Source organism: Guillardia theta (genome assembly GCF_000315625.1).
Source record: "Guillardia theta CCMP2712 unplaced genomic scaffold GUITHscaffold_42, whole genome shotgun sequence".
In the NCBI taxonomy this organism is placed as follows: Eukaryota; class Cryptophyceae; order Pyrenomonadales; family Geminigeraceae; genus Guillardia; species Guillardia theta.
The window spans coordinates 112,995-133,643 of NW_005434632.1; the positions used below are offsets into that span (position 1 = coordinate 112,995).

The 20,649-nt window shown below is 50.7% G+C and overlaps 5 protein-coding genes across 5 annotated transcripts; 2 read left to right on the forward strand and 3 right to left on the reverse strand.

Moving 5' to 3' along the window:
* Positions 1–370: 370 nt before the first annotated feature.
* Positions 371–1,725, forward strand: GUITHDRAFT_109877 (hypothetical protein; the record flags this gene model as incomplete). The annotated part of the gene is made up of 8 exons (XM_005831017.1): positions 371–475; positions 626–688; positions 742–823; positions 928–1,009; positions 1,058–1,103; positions 1,156–1,285; positions 1,333–1,453; positions 1,602–1,725. 8 exons carry the CDS (start codon positions 371–373, stop codon positions 1,723–1,725), a joined length of 753 nt encoding a protein of 250 aa, XP_005831074.1.
* Positions 1,726–1,805: 80 nt separating this feature from the next.
* GUITHDRAFT_109878 (hypothetical protein) lies at positions 1,806–3,982 on the reverse strand (the record flags this gene model as incomplete). The annotated part of the gene is made up of 13 exons (XM_005831018.1): positions 1,806–1,910; positions 1,953–2,000; positions 2,051–2,095; positions 2,173–2,217; positions 2,266–2,310; positions 2,360–2,404; positions 2,596–2,670; positions 2,718–2,819; positions 2,869–2,985; positions 3,037–3,126; positions 3,177–3,284; positions 3,349–3,481; positions 3,768–3,982. The coding sequence occupies 13 exons, from the start codon at positions 3,980–3,982 to the stop codon at positions 1,806–1,808; spliced, it is 1,173 nt and encodes a 390-aa protein (XP_005831075.1).
* A 3,561-nt stretch (positions 3,983–7,543) lies between these two features.
* On the reverse strand, positions 7,544–8,686 carry GUITHDRAFT_87531 (hypothetical protein; the record flags this gene model as incomplete). Its single annotated transcript, XM_005831019.1, has 6 exons — positions 7,544–7,724; positions 7,768–7,812; positions 7,879–7,942; positions 7,988–8,068; positions 8,120–8,316; positions 8,365–8,686. The coding sequence occupies 6 exons, from the start codon at positions 8,684–8,686 to the stop codon at positions 7,582–7,584; spliced, it is 852 nt and encodes a 283-aa protein (XP_005831076.1). The 3' UTR covers positions 7,544–7,581.
* A 1,334-nt stretch (positions 8,687–10,020) lies between these two features.
* Positions 10,021–11,959, forward strand: GUITHDRAFT_139951 (hypothetical protein; the record flags this gene model as incomplete). Its single annotated transcript, XM_005831020.1, has 5 exons — positions 10,021–10,878; positions 10,937–11,367; positions 11,518–11,562; positions 11,690–11,786; positions 11,873–11,959. 5 exons carry the CDS (start codon positions 10,021–10,023, stop codon positions 11,957–11,959), a joined length of 1,518 nt encoding a protein of 505 aa, XP_005831077.1.
* A 797-nt stretch (positions 11,960–12,756) lies between these two features.
* On the reverse strand, positions 12,757–19,630 carry GUITHDRAFT_139952 (hypothetical protein; the record flags this gene model as incomplete). Its single annotated transcript, XM_005831021.1, has 24 exons — positions 12,757–12,880; positions 12,939–13,005; positions 13,056–13,110; positions 13,240–13,277; positions 13,484–13,553; positions 13,693–13,878; positions 14,030–14,095; positions 14,515–14,613; positions 14,928–15,041; positions 15,192–15,267; positions 15,335–15,389; positions 15,440–15,491; positions 15,640–16,047; positions 16,168–16,228; positions 16,354–16,406; positions 16,594–17,107; positions 17,149–17,202; positions 17,347–17,423; positions 17,486–17,647; positions 17,968–18,072; positions 18,363–18,509; positions 18,784–18,878; positions 18,934–19,020; positions 19,069–19,630. 24 exons carry the CDS (start codon positions 19,628–19,630, stop codon positions 12,757–12,759), a joined length of 3,327 nt encoding a protein of 1,108 aa, XP_005831078.1.
* Between the last annotated feature and the right edge of the window lie 1,019 nt (positions 19,631–20,649).

Sequence of the window (20,649 nt, forward strand, 5' to 3'; positions counted from 1 at the left end):
TCCTGTCCTGTCCTGTCCTGTCCTGTCTGTCCTGTCCTGTCCTGTCCTGTCCTGTCCTGTCCTGTCCCTGTCCCTGTCCTGTCCCTGTCCCTGTCCCTGTCCCTGTCCCTGTCCTGTCCCTGTCCCTGTCCCTGTCCCTGTCCTGTCCCTGTCCCTGTCCTGTCCTGTCCTGTCCTGTCCTGTCCTGTCCTGTCCTGTCCTGTCCTGTCCTGTCCTGTCCTGTCCTGTCCTGTCCTGTCCTGTCCTGTCCTGTCCTGTCCTGTCCTGTCCTGTCCTGTCCTGTCCTGTCATGTCATGTCATATCATGTCCTTTTCTTCATTGCAATCAGATTTCACCTGTCTTGGCTTACATGCACATCAGGACGCGTTGATGATGGCTGATCTATACTCTCTCTATCCCGAGAGCGTTCTTTCCATCTCCACAAACGTTCTATGGTGGCCCAGTCTCTTCAGGAACCCTCGCTTGGCGCACAGGGTCGAGCAGTGGGGGTTGGCAGATCCGGATGCTTTCTTTGGTTGTGCAATGAAGTACTTGTTCCATCCGAGCAAAGAGCTGCAACAAGCTCTCGAACCTCTTCTTGTACAGTCTTGCTGTTCCACAGCGACGTTGCTAATGTGTTTGCAGGAGCAGATACGAGGAAAGTACACGGTCGGCATGCACTTGCGGCTAAACCCGATGAACGGGCAGGTGATATCATGCCAAGATGTTGTCTTGTGCGAGTGACGGAGCTGCTGAGACAGGCTAGGGTAGAAGATATGAACTCCTACGTGGAATGTGGAAGAGACATCCTTGCGATGAACGGAAGAGAATGGAACGATACGGGTGAAATCTCTCTCCTCCCCTACCCTCCCTCCCTCCCTCCCTCCCTCCCTCCCTCCCTCCCCTCCCCTCCCCTCCCCTCCCTCCTCCTGACGGCCCTCTTAAAGATGTCAGATGGATCGTTGCAACAGATCTGCCTGATATCATTCCTGATCTTCAACAGGCCTTGGGGACACGGCAGCTAGTCTGGTATGCACTTGATCCTTTGCTCTTGTTGGCTGATCTAGAGGAGGGCAGGTACGACGCACCACAGGACGATGGTACTGGAGTATCAGACGTCGCAGTGAGTTAACATGTTCCGCGCATGGTGGTGCTCAAAGATGCGATAGACGCAGGAAGAGAGGGAGGAGGAGGATGCCTTTGCGCTCAAGCGAGCTGTTGATCACTACCTGCTCTCGATGAGCAACGAGACCATCATTACCTTTGCAAGCACATACGGGCTTGCTGCTGCTCACTTTCAACCAGGTGGTTCTTGTTTTCTTCCCTGTCGCTCTGTGACGGGATGGGCACAGAAAAGCGGCATCACTACAATTACGGCCGCCATTATCATCAGCCGAACATGTCTCCTGCCTGTGAGCTCCGAACATGCTCTCTATCGCAACCATGCTTTAACAAGGCGTTCGGCTACTTCGGGTACTGGAGGAGGAGATGAGAGGGACAGAATTGGAACACAGTCAGACTAGAACTGATCGAGTGAGTGAAGGAAGCTGGAAGTTTAGGAGATTTATCCATGACACCTGTACTGGGAAAGACAACAAGCTGATGATGTTTCTTTCAACAGGTTGTGTGACTCGGATATCATCTACAGCCATGGGGTGGACTTCCTTGACTCCATGGATCAGATGTACGACTTTTCGTCCAAGCCCCTCCGCCTACCGAGTCAATGCTCCAAAACGGACATGTAGGCTGTGACGTGGAGAAATAGTGTGAATAGAGATTGCCTTCACCGATGTCTCTGTGCTCTTTCCGTACATGTTTGTTCATCTCAAAGCTCTTTCGGATCATTACTATCGGCTATTCCTTCAGCTTTCACTTGATTTTCCTCCTCAAGTTCTTCTGATTCTTGTTCTGTACATGTCTCATCCAAGATCTGACAAACGTGAGCGGATTTCAGAGCGCTAATCAGCGTCACCTCAAGAGATCTTGTCGCTTCTCGTTTCTCGAGATCGCAGGAGCTTTGCTGAAACATGTGTCACCTCTTAGACTCACTATTCGAAGTGTAAAGCTCACCTGAATCTTGCAGAGAAGTTGTTTAAATCCGACAGAGAGAATTGGCTGGTGTGCAACAATCAGCACAGCGGTAAACCCATCACCATGTAGCTGGCGCAATACAGTCAGGCATGATCGCAGACCTGCTGATTCTCCTCGCTTATCGCCAGCGATCCTACAGCCCCAACCTGATCCTTTCGTCATCCCTCATGCGCGCAAATCTTGCTACAAGGAACCGCCGCCCAGGCACAGACGCGCTGAGACAAGTCTTGGTTGACCTCCTGCAGGAGTAAAGCTTCAGATGCTCTGCTCGCTCACCAGCACGGATACCTCCGACGGACGTTGAAGTTGCTGGCATGCAATCTCACTCTGATTCTGATTGTTTCCGTCACAAGGGGTGAAGCTTGTCATGGCTATGAGTATGATTGAAGGGAGTCTCTTACCAGACTCCCTTCAATCATGCTATGAAGCTCAAGAAGAAAAACTCTCGTCTGCACAAGATCTCTCCGCATCTATCAAACATTCAATGACTGCTCCGCAAGAGATAGAGATCCTGGCATTGACACCTTGGCGTTATCTTGTACTTTGCGTGCGCTTGAGGTATATGAACCATCGAACGAGTTGTAGACATCAAGAACAAGCTGAAAAATGATGTAAGCTGACAGATCAAGATTATTTCCCACCTCACTTTTTGCAGGCAAGCAGCAGACCACATCTTCAGGAGAGGTGTACATGTACCCATTAACACATATGATATTGTTTTCACTGCGTTATGGTGATGCGCCGACTCCTGTCAGAGGATTACAGCAGGCATACAATACTTCACCGAGCACACGTACAAGGTTATCCCTGCTGTTTGTGATTAAAGTCCACACAGTCTTCGCAGCTTGTTCACCCGCAGCCAACTCGTCCTGTGACGCATTTGCGGCAGAGGATCGTGAAATCATGTCGAGGAGCTGTCGACAGATTCAGCATCGCTCGACATCAACTCGATTCGAAGACATGACTTCTTTCATGCCGCATCCCTCGGGCGCCCATGATTGCAAGCCGATCATCTCACTTATTGCTGGGTTGTCCAGAGAGAGCAAATGAATTGCCTTACATGCTCAGTGAGTAGTGAGCTGTGGGAGCATCCCGTCGATCTCACCTCGGCAGCGCTTCTCCGTACTTGTACGTCTGAGTGTTTGAGCAGAGAAGTGATTGATTGTATCAGAGAGGTTCCTTTTCTGACAAACATGTGCTGCTTGCCCCTCGCCTATTCCATCGTTCGCGTCAAAGATATCTGATCCTATTCGAGCAAAAGAATTTTCTCCTCTCACCGCTCGCGTCAACCTTGTTTTGATGATCCTTTCATCTCCGTTCTTCAGAAACTTAATCATGTTCTTCAAACCCAACGGAGGATCATTCTCAATGTCAAGAGATATCTTCTCTGTGTAGTCCAGACCAGTGGAGCTGCAAGCGAAAAGTTAAAGCAAGACACTGTGAGGGGTTAAGTCGCCCGGAGAGTAGCAAGTACATCATCTATGAGATACTTGCAACCAGATTAGCCATGAAGCACGTACTGCTGATTCTTCACTATGACATCACCTCTGGTGCTCTCAGGTAGCATCTTGACAGTGCAAAGCTGTCCTATCTGACCTTCCCTCGTTTGAGAAGCATCACGTATCGCACAACACAACAACATAGTACAGCATGGCGATGATCACAAACTTTATGCCACCGTCCGACAAAACTCAACCTGCTGTATTTTAGAATGTCGTCTTGTTGATCCATCGGCTCCACATTCACCAAGAGTTTCTGCTGATCTTCCGATTGAGCTTTCAAGGAACCCGTTGGTACCAGAATGGCGTGCAGCAGCAACAGAGCAGCCACGAGCCGCAGCTGAAGGCGAGCAGGCGGAGAAGCAGGAGACGCCGAGGAGCCTCTCGGACAAGTCGAGCTTCTTGTCGCCATCTCGTACCAGTCCCTCAGCGACTACCGCACATCACGCTACCGTTAGTATCGTTTTGCGCATTGGTACCTGCAATACAAACGTACTACCTGAAACGTTTACTCATCGAAAGTTAAGTTAAACTCGATGTGGGGATGTGGGCTAGTGACGAACAGTCAGCTTCATGGCTATATCGCCCCCATGAGACAGCGAGAGAGAGAGGCGGGGGAGGCAGAGAGGGAATGGTGAAGCCAGTTGACAAGTGATGATGTTGAAGTGCTAGAAGGAAGCGTGAACTAATGAAAGAGTGATACTTGCAATGGTTAACGAGCGAAGAGAAGAAGGATTTGGTGGACCCTTTTGTTGAACCACTGCAATTTTAATTTGACTTAGAGTTGTCGAGCATACACATGGATCGTGAAGGGCTTACATGTATTGTCGATATGGAGAGCTCAGACGAGCATGCCCATATAGTTCTACACTCGTAATGCGAAACCCATGTTATGCTGCCCGTTCATTTGGATGTCGAGCTGTTTTTTGCTGAGATTTTATTCCTTTTCAGAATGATCGCTTCCAAGCTCGTGCTCGATGCGGGCAATGGTGTGGACTCCCAAGGCTTGGGGGTTCCCTCCTTTTCCCACTTCCTGAAACTAGGTCAGCGATTGCACTGTCTCGTTCTTATGAAGTTTTTGTACATTGTTTGACCTAGGATGGTGAGAAAAGATCTTGTACTGACAATTGTGATTTATAAGGGATGAAGCGCACTCCCGAGCTCTCGCAAACCTTGAAGAGACAAAAGTCTGTGCAGTTGTCGTCTGGCCGACTTGCTAAGGTAACACGTGAAACTTGCCCATTCCACTGCCCTGCAGACTGACGAGACAACAGGTTACCATTTAAGACACTTCAGCCATGCACACATAAGGAATGGCGAATATCTTGCCTGAGCTTCCGTGAACTGCTCAAGTAGATGATAGCCAGGAGGGTGAAATTTATTGAAGGCAACCGATGTTTTTCAAAGACTCTAGTCTGGCGTTTGAGTTAGTCATAGTCCAGCATCACTTCTCTGGTGCTAGCGTTGAGATGATTCGAATTCACCGATTTGCCGCATTGGTGTACTATACAGGTCCACCGTGTCATATGATCAGTTCAACATGATATCAACTCACCGAGACGGGATGAGAGACAGCACTTGTGACAGAGAGAACCAACCCTCTTCCGAAAAGTTCCGGAATTTCGGAACTTCCTGAACAGTTGCACTGCTAGCAGCCAATGATTGGCGGCCGCCGGTGGCAGAAGCAGTGAGACGCATAACGAACTGGAACTTGAGGCTTCGGAACGCACCCGCTGATGAATGATGAGAGTCCAAACTGTGACAAAGGACTGAGTGACAGGCTCTGACGCCGCCCTGAGCAGGCTCCGAGGCAGAAAGTTGGCCACCTCGGCCCGCGGACGGCCGCGGACTCGGATACTTGAAGTGAAACGGGCCGTAAGGCTTCCGGTGTCGGACCGTCAGATGTTAAGTTACTGTACGGGAAGCACGGTCGGGGTGGCAACCGTACTACGGTAGGGCCTGGCTGCCGCGCGGCCGGAGTCCGACCGCTGCCGCGCCGCCTGACTCTGTGAGTGGCCGTGCCCGGGCAAGTTCCGCCGGACTCCCGGAGTCCGGCGGGGACCGTACCTTCAGTTCGGAAGTTCCGATTCCCGCCGGGAGTCCAACGGACTCGCCGGGACTCACTTGCAGTTCACTGTCACTGGCAAGCAATCATTAAATCATCGCCGACGCCGGGTGTACAGGTACGGTCACTGTACACTACCGTACTAAACCCTACTTCGAGTCCGGCGAGAAACTTGAAAGGCTCTCCGCCGGGCGGCCGGGGCCCGGCCCGGGCCGCCGGGCGGCCCGATGGTTTCAAGTAAGTTGACCCGCCGTGCGGTCGGGCCCAGCGATCACCGGCTTTCTTTACTCAAACCGGCGGGTCGCTCAACCGTCACGTTGTGACCGTCCGACGGCCCGGCCCTTCGGAACCATCCGATCCGGGTGCCGGGCCGGGCCGGTCCGGTCCGATCAGGGTCAGTATTGGCGGTCACGGCAAAAAAATAAGAGTTGTACAGCCATGACTTTACTCAAAGTTAAGTTAAGTTAAAACACAGCCATGCATTTGCCATGCCAATTCCGTGATCAGTCTTTAGGAAAGACAGACTTCCCCAATTATCTTTACTACCTGTGTGAGACGGTCCCGGATCTCCGATCCTCAGACACCCCCTACCCTGTTTTTCGATAGAGATGATTGGGGTACTCGATTCAGATACGAGCAAATTGAGAGCTGAAGTCAGCTAAAAGTATAAAACATATCTACTGACACCAGATCCCAACGCTTCATCGCTTCTCCGCATTACTAGATTTCAAAAGTTGTATTTTTCTGTTAGAGAAGTTTCGAAACAGTTGCTTTAGGATCAATGCTGCCTGCTGTCATGTAGTAAAAGAAGTCATCGCTCAAGTACCCACCCCCATTTGGCTCCGACCTTTTGCTAGGTCACGGCTTTGTTTTATGTATCCTTTGACCCTATGGTCTTCTTTTTCCTTTGATGTACAAGAGTAAAATTAGGGAACATCTTCACCTCCTCTTTTCGGCAACATCCTAGACTACCCCCACCCGCTGTTGTAGAGTCTCCTTCCAGGTTTCTATGTATTCTATGTACCACTACCCCCGATTCATGCTGACCAATCTGAACACTTACCCCATGTACCACCAACGGTCATATCTGTCTCTATGAACTCATACGTCTGTGCTTACCTGAGTTTTACTAGCATCTCAATTGATGAAATTTCTACCTTACCCTTGTCAAGTGTATACCTTAAAAAATCTTTACGACCACCCCTACAAAAAATTGGTGTACCCCTACCTACATTATTCCCGCGCGACCTCTCGCCGGCAGGCAATATAAAATAGGCTGCACACGACCTCCGTGTAACTCGCGATGCTCGCAACCATGCAACGTGTACCTTCGGCGCCCTCCTCCTCCTCCTCCTCCTCCTCCTCCCCCTTCCTCCTTTCGTCGTCTTCCTGCATTCCGCCTCTCCGTGTGCGCTCCAGCGGTGGTTCCTCGGTTTCTTATCATGTCGAGCAATCTGTCTCACTGCTGGTGAAAAGTATGAGGCTAGACGCTGGAGACGACAACAAGGGTTGCTCGAGGAAGAGGTGTAACAAGGGGCATGAGTCGTCCTCATATCCGTTTATGTCATGTGGGCTGGATTCTTTTGCGGACTCTGAAATCATCAGCGGTGGTCTTAAAGAATGCATGAACGAGAAGCGATCGAGGGAAATCTGCGACTTTCCCCGTATCTCTTTGACTTCCAAGGAAAGCACCAATCGAAGAATTCAATCTTCCTTGGGATCTGATGGAGAATGGGAATATGTGGAGACTACTCCACCGAAAAGATATCGTAGGTCGGATTACAACCGCGCACTTTCTATGGACATTTTTTCATGAGCGGTAGTTCCAAAATCTCCTCATTGAATGTAGTATAGAATAGATAACTGTCGACAAGACAGAAGCATGCTTTCGAACAGTCTTATTTTTTTCTTGTGAATAAATTCATAACTTTGAAGTAACTTTGATTTCAACTTTCGCTCCCTTCTCCCGATGGTTCGCAAGCTTTCGACAAGGACTCCAACGACATGGCGCTACGTCTGAAAGGAATAATGGTTTGATGATGTTTCTCCTGTTTGCTGAGTACATTGACAGCCTCTCCAACAACGATAACTGCAATCAGGTTATGTCGATGCCACGACTCTTTCTTTTGTACCAGAAGGTGGCCTGATCTTCTCTTCTGATGCTAAGATGACAATGTCTGAATCAGTACAATCAGTGAGGCCGTCCAACCAGAGGACAACTATGAATCAGGAGCGATTGATACCTTCGATAGTCCCTCGGATGGTGCGCTCATGCGGAGTTGTCGCCCTTTCGATGATTCCAACGGGCTGCTGGCAATCAGCGCAAGAATTTGTTCGCATCATTTCAATCACCGTTGTCGAAGGATATCCTCCTTTTGTCAAGTCATCAGTGAGAGCTTTCAGTCTACCGACAGCCATCAAGAAAACGCACGTCTGGCCATCACGTCAGATACAATCCTTTGTATATCCTGCCCATATTCTTACTTGTTCAGGATGGTATGCTGGTATATCTGGAATGCTCTCTTCCTTTCCCATACCAGTGCAAAATACGACACGGTTAGCAACACCTCTGTGAGTGACTGGTATTCCAGCTGCGAGAGGTCCTGCAAGAGCCGAGGAAATTCCTGGGATAACTTTGGCTTCAACACCAAACTTCCTGAGCTCCAAAACTTCTTCACCTCCTGGATTGAAGTCAGTAAAATCAAAAGCAGTAAAGAATTTTGGCTTACCACGTCCAAATACAAAAGGATCACCTATCTTTAATCTAACAATCTTCTTGCCCTCTACCAAACCCTCTGCACACCAGCGATAAATCTCATTCTGTGCGTCATGTGCACATCCTGGATACTTCTGGGCAATCTTCAACTCAGACTTGATCAGCGCTAGAATTTCTTTTGAGACAAGTCTATCTGCAATCACAAGGTCTGCCGCGTGTATCGCTTTCAACGCTCCAAGAGTAAGCAAGTCAGGATCACCCGGTCCTGCGCCCACAAGCGTGATTGATCCAAGTTTGCCGGAGCTCGCTGCATGGTTGGAGATGACTCCAAGCATATGTTCATAAACAAGAAAATCCTTCTTAGCATTGTCGCACCCCACTTCTACCAACGAGTTGTTCAGTGAAGGCACTAAACGAGTCCCGTCCGACATTCCTATCCGCGGTCTGGTACGGCGGTAACAGAGAGGTGTTGAAGGTGTGCCTAGTTTAAGTCGCTGAATATTTGAGCCCATCACATTTGGAGGGCAAAATGCATACGCAGAACGGTACAGTGATAAAACGAAGATCACTTTAGGAATCATCTGTACAATGTTCTTGCAACGTCGACAGAGTTGTATTTGAATAAAACAATCAGTTCCCCATTACCCCTGAAAACAAATAGATCATTTAAATCAAAAGATAAAACAGAGAAACTAGATGTGGACGAAGTCAAGCTCCATGTAAATCATTTTTAGCCCTGGGCACAAAACAGCAAGCAGGGAATCCTTAAGTCCATGATGCTCAAATATGTTTAGAGCCCTGATTGTACACCGCTTTCTCATGTAGAAAACCACTGAATATCTATATTTGCTCAAAAACTTAATTTTGCTCACAAGATTCAAATCAATCAATATCCACGAACACATCTCAAGGTATCTTGAGTATCATACACCCATACTTCAACATCAGGGGTGATGAAACAAGAAGAGTTTGGAAATGAAATCGATGATATGGGGAGGAAACAGAACATGCGGCTGATCAATTCCAGACTGAAGGGACTCTGTGTGCAGGGAGCGGAATGAGAGCGAGCGGAATGAGGAGAGAGCCTCAAGTGCGAAACGCCTGATGCTGCATTGGGGGGGGGGACGCAAGGATCTGAGGGAGGGTAGGGGGTGCGGGCCACTGCAGGATGTAGAATGATCAAGTGGTTGTGGGTGGGTACTTGTTTGTGGGTGGAGCCTATGTGGGGTGGGTTGTCAGTGCACCCCTTACTTTATCTCTGTTCGTCAATGGTTTTAGGTGGGGGAGTACAATCAAACTGAGCGAGTAGGTGGGGTGGATATTTTACCTGGGTACTGTTGATTTCATGGGGGTTGGGGTTGCCCCTGTGCCCTCGTGTGGTACCAGCCGATCCATTCCTTTTAAAATATATGTAAAATCATACAATTAATTTAACTTCATGAATTTAGTATCTTTTTGAAGAATTCAACTACAAATATTCATCTATAAGTCGTTATAAGATAGATTGCCTGGTACAAACATTGTTGGACAGTACTATAGTTTCATGCGGTTCCATGATACCAACTGACTCGGCGGGCCCAAGGTAACTGGCCGGTGAACTGCAGCAGCTGGGTGAACTGACCGGGTATGGTGTGCGGTATGAGGGGTTGTGTCGGGCAAATCCCCCAAGATGCAGGCGAGTAAGGTGGTGTGGTTGCTTGCCGCGCTTGCCGCGGGAGGAGCAGGAGGAGCAGAAAAAGCAGGAGAAGCAGGGCAAGTATCAGAGGGGACAGGAAGATTTATTGCGGTCGATGGCGGTGGAGAACAGATATGGGAAATTAACCAGCAGCGATGGAATCAATGGTTCTGGGCAGGACTGGCAGCATCCGTGCGGGAAAGTTGCAGGTTGAACCACCTCGATGGAGGAAGATTCGACGTATGTTTGAACGAGTTCAGGAGGGACAACATCACCTATGCTCTGCCCGAGTTTCGATTCCCTGTGTTTGTGATCAACATACCAGCGAGACAAGACAGAAGGATGCACACAGAAGCTCTCCTGTCCTCCTTGGGATTCGAGAGGGTGGAATTTTTCAATTTGACACTAGCAGAGGACATTTCTTTGAGCGATGAGGTTGCGAACGGGCGTCTGAGTGGAGAACTGTTGAAGGTTGCGATGAGTGGGGAGGAGGTAGCCAGGTATAGAATAGCGGGAGTTCGAGATCACTGTAGAATCTTACAGAGGATGCGAGGAAAAGGTACCATGATTGGGATTTTTGAAGACGATTTGATACTTCCAGGATCTATAGAACATGCTTCATCTCGAATCAAAGAAGCTCTGCTTGCATTGCCCGAAGATGCTGATCTTTTGTACCTTGAGTTCTGCGGAGAGACTTGTTCGCTGCTGCGATACTGGACCGAGAGGCAGAGGCTGGCTCGCGGATTCAGTCCCAAATGTTCGGGATCAATCATCTTCACTGAGACTGGGATCGTCCGAGCAGAGCGTCTTATCTGCTCCTCAGCTTCTGACGCGATAGACATCATGTACGGGGTGAGAGTCTGCTGCATTGCTGTGAGCATGCTAAAGTGACGCTCTCGTCGCGATTCAGGATCTGATCTTGCGATCTGAACTGCGGGCATACCTTACCATTCCCCCCGTGTTCTACCAAGATCAGCATTGGGGCTCAAATTCCTGGACAAGACCGCGCGAAGTTCATCGTTCAGCATGCTCTGCTGTAGAGGATCATGTTGACCCTGACGCACACAGACGGAAGACTGTCACGCGACCTCACAATGCTAACTTGATCGCCTGCGACCTCTCAGTCGAAGATTTGCGCGGTTTGGAAATCGCATGGACAGCAAGGATAGAAGCATCTAAAGTTCATTCTTACATGGCCTGGGAGGCTATCTTGCCGCTGGCGGTGATACAACGGTGGACTGACATAAAAGGAGCCAGTGAGGTGCTGCTGAATACAAGATCTTCTCCTGACTTCTTTCCGGATTCCAATTTTGCTCTCTCGTACATGATCGAGATTGGAAGGTAAGAGCGGGATGTAACAGAAAATATTCTGACCTTTGGCCGGAGAGCAGATGGCAGCCCGATCAGGGAGAGGTGAAATTGCAGATAAGCCAAGCTAGCGAATGTCATCTAATGCGAAACTTTGTTATCGACATTCTGCCGTCCGATCAGCAGAAACTTTGGAGCCTTGGGAGCAAGCGCGATCATTTCTGCCAGGTAGAAGTCACCACAATTTCCGAGCTTGGAGACGAGCTAGACAGAGTAGTCAAGCTCCTTTCTTTCTCTTACTTGTAGACCCCCTTACTTGCATCCTGTGCCCTAAAACTACAATGAATATCCTCAGTCTATATTCAACGAATATATCTTGTCCTGTCGATATTGGCACGCTAACGGTTCACGCGGAAGCCGCTAAGAGTATGATGCAGTTGGCTGAACATAAGGTGACACCGTAACAGTGGCCCTGTACGCGCGGCTGCTCAGCGTGAGCGCTCTCGGGTCAAGTTGAAGCCTCAGCGACCTTGTGCAGGACCAGCACGCGCAGCTCAACCATAAGATCTTGAGAGCTGAGTCGCAGGGCCTGGCAGTGCAGATCATCATCGTATGGGCTGCCTGAGAAGTCGCCAGCCACTCGAAGCGTCGCCTTGGGAACGATTTTCAAGTTTGAGGCCATCCAGGCAGGACTCTGGAGCAGTACGAGCATCATGCAAGGGGCGGTTGCTTGTTTTAGGTTCAACAGAAGCTTCACTACAAACTCGACTTGGAGATTGATCAGAGGAACCCTGAGGCCTCGCTTTTACTGCTTCACCTCCCAGATGGAGCTGGTCATCGATGTGCTGGAGAGCATTCATGCAACATGGTCAAAGGAGTTTCCCACCATCTTGATGCGATTTGGGCTTCCATGTCAGAGGTGTCGTCAGTCACGCCAAAGTAGCCAAAGATGTTATGGTCGGCCCCGTATCTGCTGCCGCCTCCTCTGAACTCCCTTTCTAAGTACTTCGAAGAGCCGTAGTTCCCAAAAGAGCCTTGCCTTCTGCTGAGCCAGCGTCCATGATGGTGGTCGCTGGCCACTCGGAGCTGAAAAGATTTTGAAGGTGGAGGATATCCGAGGAGCAAGGCATATTCAACACACACACCCGGAAGGAAGGAGAAGGAATCAGCATCTCTGAGGTCAGTTGGTACTGCCAGTGAGTACAAATCATCGAATCTACCTCACAACACATCGCAGGGTGGGGTCGTGTCAATGCCCGAGAAGCAACGGGGCCATGACTACAGTGACAGTCACTCGCTCCCAAGGCGACTTCTCAGGCAGCCCATACGATGATGGTCTGCACTGTCATCCTTGAGCCTGACTCCGAAACTGAGTTGAACCCCGTCACCCATATTATCATTCTTTTATTCGCTGGCAAAACTCTAGCGACGGTCTGCCGCCACAGCATCTCCCATGGTATGGTCGAAGATCTTTGACCGCAGGTACTCCAGCTGCTCGCGTGTGAAGCCTCCACCCCCTGCTCCTCCTCCTCGCTCGTCCCACTCCCTGCAGTCTCCTTCTCAGCTCCCACTGGTCACGCTGCCCCCAGGAGCTCCCTACTCACCAGTAAGGAATTGTAACTGGCTTGTATCTGAGCAGCTCCAGGATCCTCCGCTTTAGCACTGTGGGACCTGAAAGTGTATCTTAACAGAAGGGGAGGAGAAAATTTCCTCGTACTCACCCAACGGCCTTCTGGTCTCGAAAGCAAAATGGCGAGGGCCATCGACCTCAACGACCTGCTTAACGTAATGGGTGGGAGGAGGATCGGCGGGAAGGGCAAGTAGGCTCAGACAGGGCAGAGGATACAGAACAAGCAGGGAATGAAGGAGAGGAAAGAATGAGAGGTAAGAGTGTGAGAATGAAACCTTTTGTTGTGCGGGAAGGAAGATGTCCAGTCTGTATCCTGCAACAGAGAGTCTGAGAGGTGTATAGGATGAACGGAGTTTACGAGAGAGAGGAGAGGGGAAGAGGAAGAAGAGTTGAGCAGGAGATAAGCGAGAGCAAGGACGAGAGAAAACGAGACGTGCAGATGAAACTGAGGTTGAGGAGGCAGCCAGGCAACGACAAGGGCAGTGAGGTTGAGAGAAGTAAAGTTGTTCCTTGTTGCACCTGAGACGGTGTCTTTCATTTCTTCGATCATCTCCAGATCAAGTGCAGCGATAGCGAGCGCAACAGAATTCTACGGAAGTTGTTAATGTTGTGAATGAGAGAGAAAGCAAGCGAGGACTGAGAAAAGACACAGAGGGGACCAGGGGGGACACAGAGAAGGCAGACGAGCGAGAAGGGAAGGAAATCAGGGAGAAAGACGGCTAGGATACCTGAAGGTTCGAGCTAGAAGTGGATGGGTTGTCTCTTAACACTCGTCTCTTCACAAACTGCTTCCAATCACTGTCCTCACTTCCGTCCCACCGAACGGCCGCCGATCGTTCACTCGTCAAAGCTCGCGCCTCATCACTCGCCCATCTGGGAAGCTGCAGAGCCTTCCAAGTGATGAATTGATGAACCTGCTGGAGCAGTCAGACTACAGCTCCTCCCTCCTCGATCTTCCTGTCGCAGGTGCAAGAGCTCCATGTCATTCACGGTGTTCGCCAGGGCTGCGAGGAGAATTCAGGAGGGTGAAGCCACTCCTGCGGTATGAGCGCTACCTTCCTCTACCCAAAGCAAGAGAGCCTCGTCAGTGCAGTTCAAGATCGCCATGCTCCACGCGATGTTCGCTAGAGCCTGAGGAGAAGGTGAGGAGCAACCCAAGGACGGGGCTGAGCGAGACCTGGGGAGCAAATCTTCTCGGCGGCTGTTGAGAAATCCAGGAGAACAAGACATCTTGCACCAGCTGCATCTGAGACATGAAAGCGCTTAGAAGACAAGAAGATTGAAAGCGCTTAGAAGCCAAGAAGATTGAAAGCGCTTAGAAGCCAAGACGATTGAGGAACAGGGAAGAGGCAGACGTGTCGTACAAGTGCTAGAAGCAGCAACATACCATGATGATGATGATGATGATGATGATGATGGTGGTAGTGGTGGTGGTGATGATGATGATCATGGTGATGATGGAGATAAAAGTAATGATGGAGACGATGATGGATGAGAAGGAGGATGAGGAGAAGCCTATGATGATGGTGATGGCGATCATGAAAGAAGACCTTGATGTCCAAAGTGGCAAGGGAGTGGATAAAGTTGGAGACGGCTTGCTCGTCGGCATCGTCGATGTTGATGATCATCGCATGCGCCATATGCCGGATCTGCACGATCGTTAGAGGAAGTTTGAGAGAAGAAAGAAATCAACCAGGGCAAAGTCCAAGAGAGCAAAGTTTGCGTTAGCATTTACAATGATCCCCACGTTCTGTCTCTTGTTGTCAGAAACACATCAAGAAAAACTGGAAGACATCTGATATGGAGACGAGCAAGATGTTTGAGATACAATCAGTGGACGAGCTCGGAAGATAACAAGGGGAAAAGCAGGAAAGAGGAGGAAAAGTCGGAGGAGATCGAGAAGAAAGGGAAGTGTCAGAGAGGAAGGTTGACTTGTAGGGAGAACTCAGCGCAAGAAGATCACCTGAGGGGCGAAAGATGAGGGATGGATGAGCAGGGCGGCTAGAGAGAGATGGGAGCAGAGCTTTTGATTGAACACGTTTAGTCGAGCAAATGCGTTGTAGATGTTCGAGATGGCCTGCGATAAACGTCGTAAGCCTAGTGAGCCCACCAGGTCGACTACTCCACAACACGCAATTGATTTGCAAGGGAAAGCAGTTTAAGGCTGATTGAAGAATGAACATGATTCTCATCTGGTTTGCTGATCGAAATGGCTGTGACACCGCACCTGAGTTGAGAAGACGGAAGGATCTTTTATAACAGCAGCTTGAGCCAGGAAGCTCATTAATTTCACATCTCTCATCCTGTGATCAGCAACAGCAATCCCATGAAGACGATGTCAACATACAGGCAAACACAATCAATTCAGACCTCAACTTAGCCATCGCATTGGCAATGTTGGAGATGCTGATCATATCAAGCTGATCTGCGCATCCCACCTTCAGCTAAGGTTGCCGCAAAAGTGAGACAGGAGACCTGGTGAGTGAAGTAGGCAGACATCTTTCATGTAAGCTGCTGCTCTTGACACCTGTCAAACCATCAGGGCCTCGCATCCCGACCCATCGTGTCTCTCACATCCCCTACTGTGCTCTCACACCGTGCCAGCCCGTTTAGCACCATTGCCGTCTCCTTCGCCATCCGTCAGCTCCTCTGCTTCTCTCCCTCTCGTGGACTACCTGCGGCTCCCACATGTTCTTTTCCTTGCTAGGAGCCATGGTGATGAGAAAGCGGAGGAGATCGGCGGCACTCGCCCCCCTCCTCTCATGCATTTCCCTGCTCACCATCCCCTCGTAGCTGAAGGCGTTGAGCACAAGAGCGAGGGACTGAGTCGACCACTCTTGTGTTGACGTGAGAGACAAGGCAGTGAAGGAGAGGTGCTCCCACACACTCCTGGGTATCCTGATGCTCCCTGCTGACGCCTCTCCTCCTCCCTCCCACTTGGACAGCGCGTTAGTGACCATGGCGATGCCTTGTGGCTTGAAGGAGCTGCCTTCTAGGCTGCAGACGACGCGGCCGATCTGTTCGATGACAGTCTCGTTGTAGTACCCGCAGCGAACCATGGCGTTGGCAAGCATCGAGATCTCCTGCAAGGTCGTCAGTCAATCAGTCCGAGGGAAGAGGGATGAAGAACGAGAGGCAGGAGGCAGGAGAGCAGATGAGGAGTGGGAGGTAACATGGGCTGTCAGGAAGGGGAGGAGAAAGACCTGAGAGTTCCACATGCTAGTCGGAAGCATCTCAACGGCAGCAGCTAGTGTCTCGAAGACTCTGAGTGACATCCTCGTCAGCGATGTCCAAACACATCCTCACATCTTCTAACACATCCTCACATCTTCTCCTCTAACTATCTTCCTAGCTTGGTCTGTCCTACTCTTTCTCTGTGTTTGTCTTACCTTGGGTATTGCAGCCTCCCCCGGGCACAGGCGTTGGAGATGCTTGCAATCGCCTGCCATGATACAAAGGGAGAGAAGAAAGTTGAAAGGTGTTGATAATGGAACAGAGGAGAGGGGAGTGCGAGGGAGGAGGAGGGAGAGAGACACGAAAGGAGGAAAGGAGAGGCAGGGAGGTTGGAGGGAGAAGAGAGGGGTATCAGAAATAAGGGGGAAGATCAACTCAAAGGTCCGTTGGCCTACCTTGGAGTTGAAGGTAGAAGGCGGAAGGTACGCTGCTTTCCTCGCTAAGAAGAGAAGAATATCGGATAAAGTGAATCCAATAACTTCAACTGCCCCATCATCCTCCACTTCATCGTCATCCTTTTTCCTCCCTGTACCCTCGCCTTCCTCTCCCTCATTATCCCCTGCTTCAACCCTCGCTGTCGTGATGGTGTGGTAGAGCTTCGAGATCGCGTTCATCGCTATCCCGAGGTTCTGCGCTGACCATCCATGCCCGTTGGCGCTCTGGGTCCTGGCAGGGGTCTGGAGGGGAGTGAAGACCTCGAACGAGCTCCTCTGCCCCATGCTTCCGATGCGACCGCCGCCGGAGGAGCGAGGCGACCCTGACGAACCTAGTCTGCGGGGCCTTGAGGAGGAGGAAGAGGAGGAAGAGGAGGCAGAGTTTTGCTTCCACTTGTCGTTCCTCTTGCGGCCATTCATGATGACGGTGATAAGGCATTGGATGGCTCGTCTGTGGAGGTCAGACCGTCGAGCTCTGTCGGGGGTTGAGAGATGTGAACTAGCATCGTCAAGAACCTTGTGAATGCGTTGAGGATCATGGCGATGCTCTGCTCGGTGAAAACAAAATTTCTATACAAGGAAGTGAGAGGAATCGACAGAGGAGGAAGGAGAAAGAGAGAAGAAGTCGAGGGAGGAGAAGATATCAGACATGCGTAGGAGGAGAAGGGGAAGAGAGGGGAGCAGGCTTGAAGCAAAAAGGGACAAGAGAGGCACCTGACGGGATCGTCGTGCATCTTCACAACTCGACCCGAAGCCGCTCGAAACAGCTGCTTGCTCGGCTTGCATCCAATCTGAATTGATCAAACGATCACAAGCACTCCCTCCCACTCTCCCTGTCACTCGCTCTCATCACCGCAGCATTCAACACGATAGCAACTTGCTTCGGAGAGAGGTCATCAATCTTCAGCGTTACATACTGGAGGAAACGAATCAGGAGAGCGGCCGGAAGTCGAAAGTGATCTGGTTGTTGGACCTCAAACAGCAAGTCCATCATTTCCTCGTAGCGCTCCCTCACCTGCTCCACAGGGTCAGCAGTCAAGATACGAGAGGGCTCGAGCAACCGTCGTGCTCACGATCGAGTTCTTAACCCTCTTCAACTGGTTGAGGACTGTCACTACATCTCCTGTTGCCAACTCCGCAGCAGGTCCATTTGTTTTCTTTTCTTCCGTCCTCCCTCTTTCAATGCGGACTCTACCAATGTTTTTGCTGTAGAAGCGAATTCATCCTGTATCAAATTGTCAACTATTTCCCCTTCTCATTATCCTCCTTGATCTTCTCCCCTCGACGCCTTCCCCATAATTTCTATAGTTTTAGGCAATGCTCAAAGTGTCTTACAAGGACATCTATCAGCTTCTCTGCATCGTTGTATTGCAACAGGTTTCCTGGAATGGAGATGATTCTTGGCGTTGATTTAGAATCCTTCATGTCAGGCAATCCAAACTGTGAAAATCAATCAGATGGTTTTTGTTTGTTTGCATATATTATGATATCTCTGTGATTAACTCCATCATCATCTCTAACATCATCGTCTTCGTCACAGTCATTGTCATGGTCATCGTCACCATTATCTCCTCCTCCTCCTCCTCCTCCTCCTCCTCCTCCTCCTCCTCCTCCTCCTCCTCCTCCTCCTCCTCCTCCTATTCCAATGCAACCACAAGCTCATCATCGTGATCATTATCTCAGTATAGTCATGAATGGTCGCGACTAGAAGAGGAATGGACATAGAGTACCGAAGGACGGAACTTCGCGAGTGTGTTGAGCAGAATCTCGCTGCCAAGGGCGCTTCCTCCTGCTTTCTTCATCATCTCCTCGTTGGACTTGAGCAGGTCGACAATGTTCAACGACTTCTGACTAGTCTTGTACCGCATCAAAGGGACCTGTTGAAGTTCGAGATGAGTTTGAGCACAACAGACTAGGGGGTTTCTTGCCGACGATGTTCTGTTCTCCGATGGATACGTCGACTCCTTCAATTCGTTCCAACTCTCGAGAAAGGCCATGGATTCAAGGTCTTGCGTTGAATCAAAATGTCACAGCCCTGATGCAAGAGACAGTCTGATTGACCTTCATCGAATGCGCTGGCGTCGTCGAAATTCTCCATAGCCTGAGAAACTTGTCGGTTGAAACAGCATCGCCACATCTACTTTTGCTCACCATCTCTGCATTAAGGACACCAAGGAAGTCTATCTTCTTGATCACATCACTATCAAGCTTCGGTATAATGCTTGTTTCCTGTGATTTGTTTCCGGCTGAGCGGAAAGAGCCGAGATCAGAAGGTCCATGAAAAAAACAAACGTCAACTACCCCCGGAGATATTTCCAGCCGCTTCTACAGCATCAGCGTTGATCTTCTTGAAGCTCTCAGAGAAAACACCCAGAAAGTCGATTGTTTCTGAAGGAAAACAAACATCACAGCTAAACCTTTCACTTTGATGTGAACCTATCAATCGTTCTCCTCCCATCGCTCGCCCTGGGTCTTGCGAGCCCATCAGAGTCGTTGCATCTGTCTTCAACTTCCTCACGTCCCTCTTCTGATACCAAAAGTGCCGTACATCACACATCAAAAAGTCAATCAAACTGGTCAGAATGATATTGAAGGATGAAAGCCTTGCCTGTTTCCCAGAGCTTCCTCGCCTGTTTCTCGGGCTTTCGTCTCCCGTGGCAAAATTGGCTCTTGAGGGCTTTTCCTTTAGCAAGGGGATGTGTTGGCTGTCTTCCACGTAAGACGGAGAGCTCAGAGACGAGTTGCTCTCCTCGAGTGCACTTCTAGTTGTTCTGCATCGTATCGTCCCGTCACTGACCGTCCACGATCTGCACGGATGTCTTCCTGCCTTGACTAGTCCTGCTCTTGGATTGAAGCTGCACAAGAAAGTGTATTCATCATGAAGGTTGCCCTTCGGTAAACACTGAGGATACACGCAAATGAATCCACTATGCTCGCCGATCAATGCATGGAAGACGACATAGCTCAACACCGCTGCGCCGTTGGTAGTTCGCTTCATTTGTACGCCACAGCTGCTAAAGATTGAGAATCAGGTTCGTCTTGTCACGAAATGGCTCTGATATGCAATTCCTCTCGTCCCGTTGTCGCAGCTATTGCTCCTGGCGCAAGTTTCTTCCATACCTACAATGGCAGGACATGTAGCAGACGCTTCCATGCTGCGAGCAGGATCTGGAAGATCACTGAGAACAGGGACAAGTCAAAGGCATCGATGGGGAGGGACAGGAGCCCGCTATCTGCATGCTTTTGCGCTACAAGGAGACGCCACCTGCATCGGCCAGACGCAACGTCCAGTCGTGTATTACATCCAGAGGCGGGCCTGTCATGGCCGAGGCACTGAGAGAGACTCAGTCTGCAGACTAAGAGACTCCGAGTCTCCGGGCCCGGCGGGCCGGGGTCACGGGGGCCGGGTCCCGGGACTCCCGGATCACTGCGTCGGCGGCTGCGTCCCCGGGCCGGGTAGTACCGTACCCGTGATCCGTGTGAGTGCCACGGTCTGATCATGCCACAGTGGAGTCTTCAGATACGGCAGTACAGTGTGTCGGACCGTACAGATCAGGCTTTGCCAGGGTCCGCCGCCGGTTGGACTCCGGGATTCGGCGGACGCCTGGGCCGGCGCTACTTAAAACGGCGCCCCCGGGAGGCGGGGCCGGGCGGCGCGGCGGTTGAGCCGGGCGGCGACAGCGGGGCCCGGGGGCGGGGGGGCTGTTTACCATCGCGAGGGCCCTAGAGGGCCAAGCTTGCGTCACCCGGCCGCGGTCTCCAGCGGCCTCCGGGGTGCGTGCGGCAAACTCGCCCCCGGGTTTGACCATGGTCCGATCTTGTTCCATCTGAGGTCGAGATGATGTCTGCATTGCTTTGGCATAGTACAAGTCTAACAAACTTGTCACTCTGTTAAACCGGAGTCCGTCCGCCGAGTCCGGCCGCGACTCGTGACTCGTGACTGGAGACCCGCAGTCCGAGCGGCAGCCCGGCCCGGGGGCGGCCCGCCCGGCCGCGACGGTTCGGAGTTCCGAACTG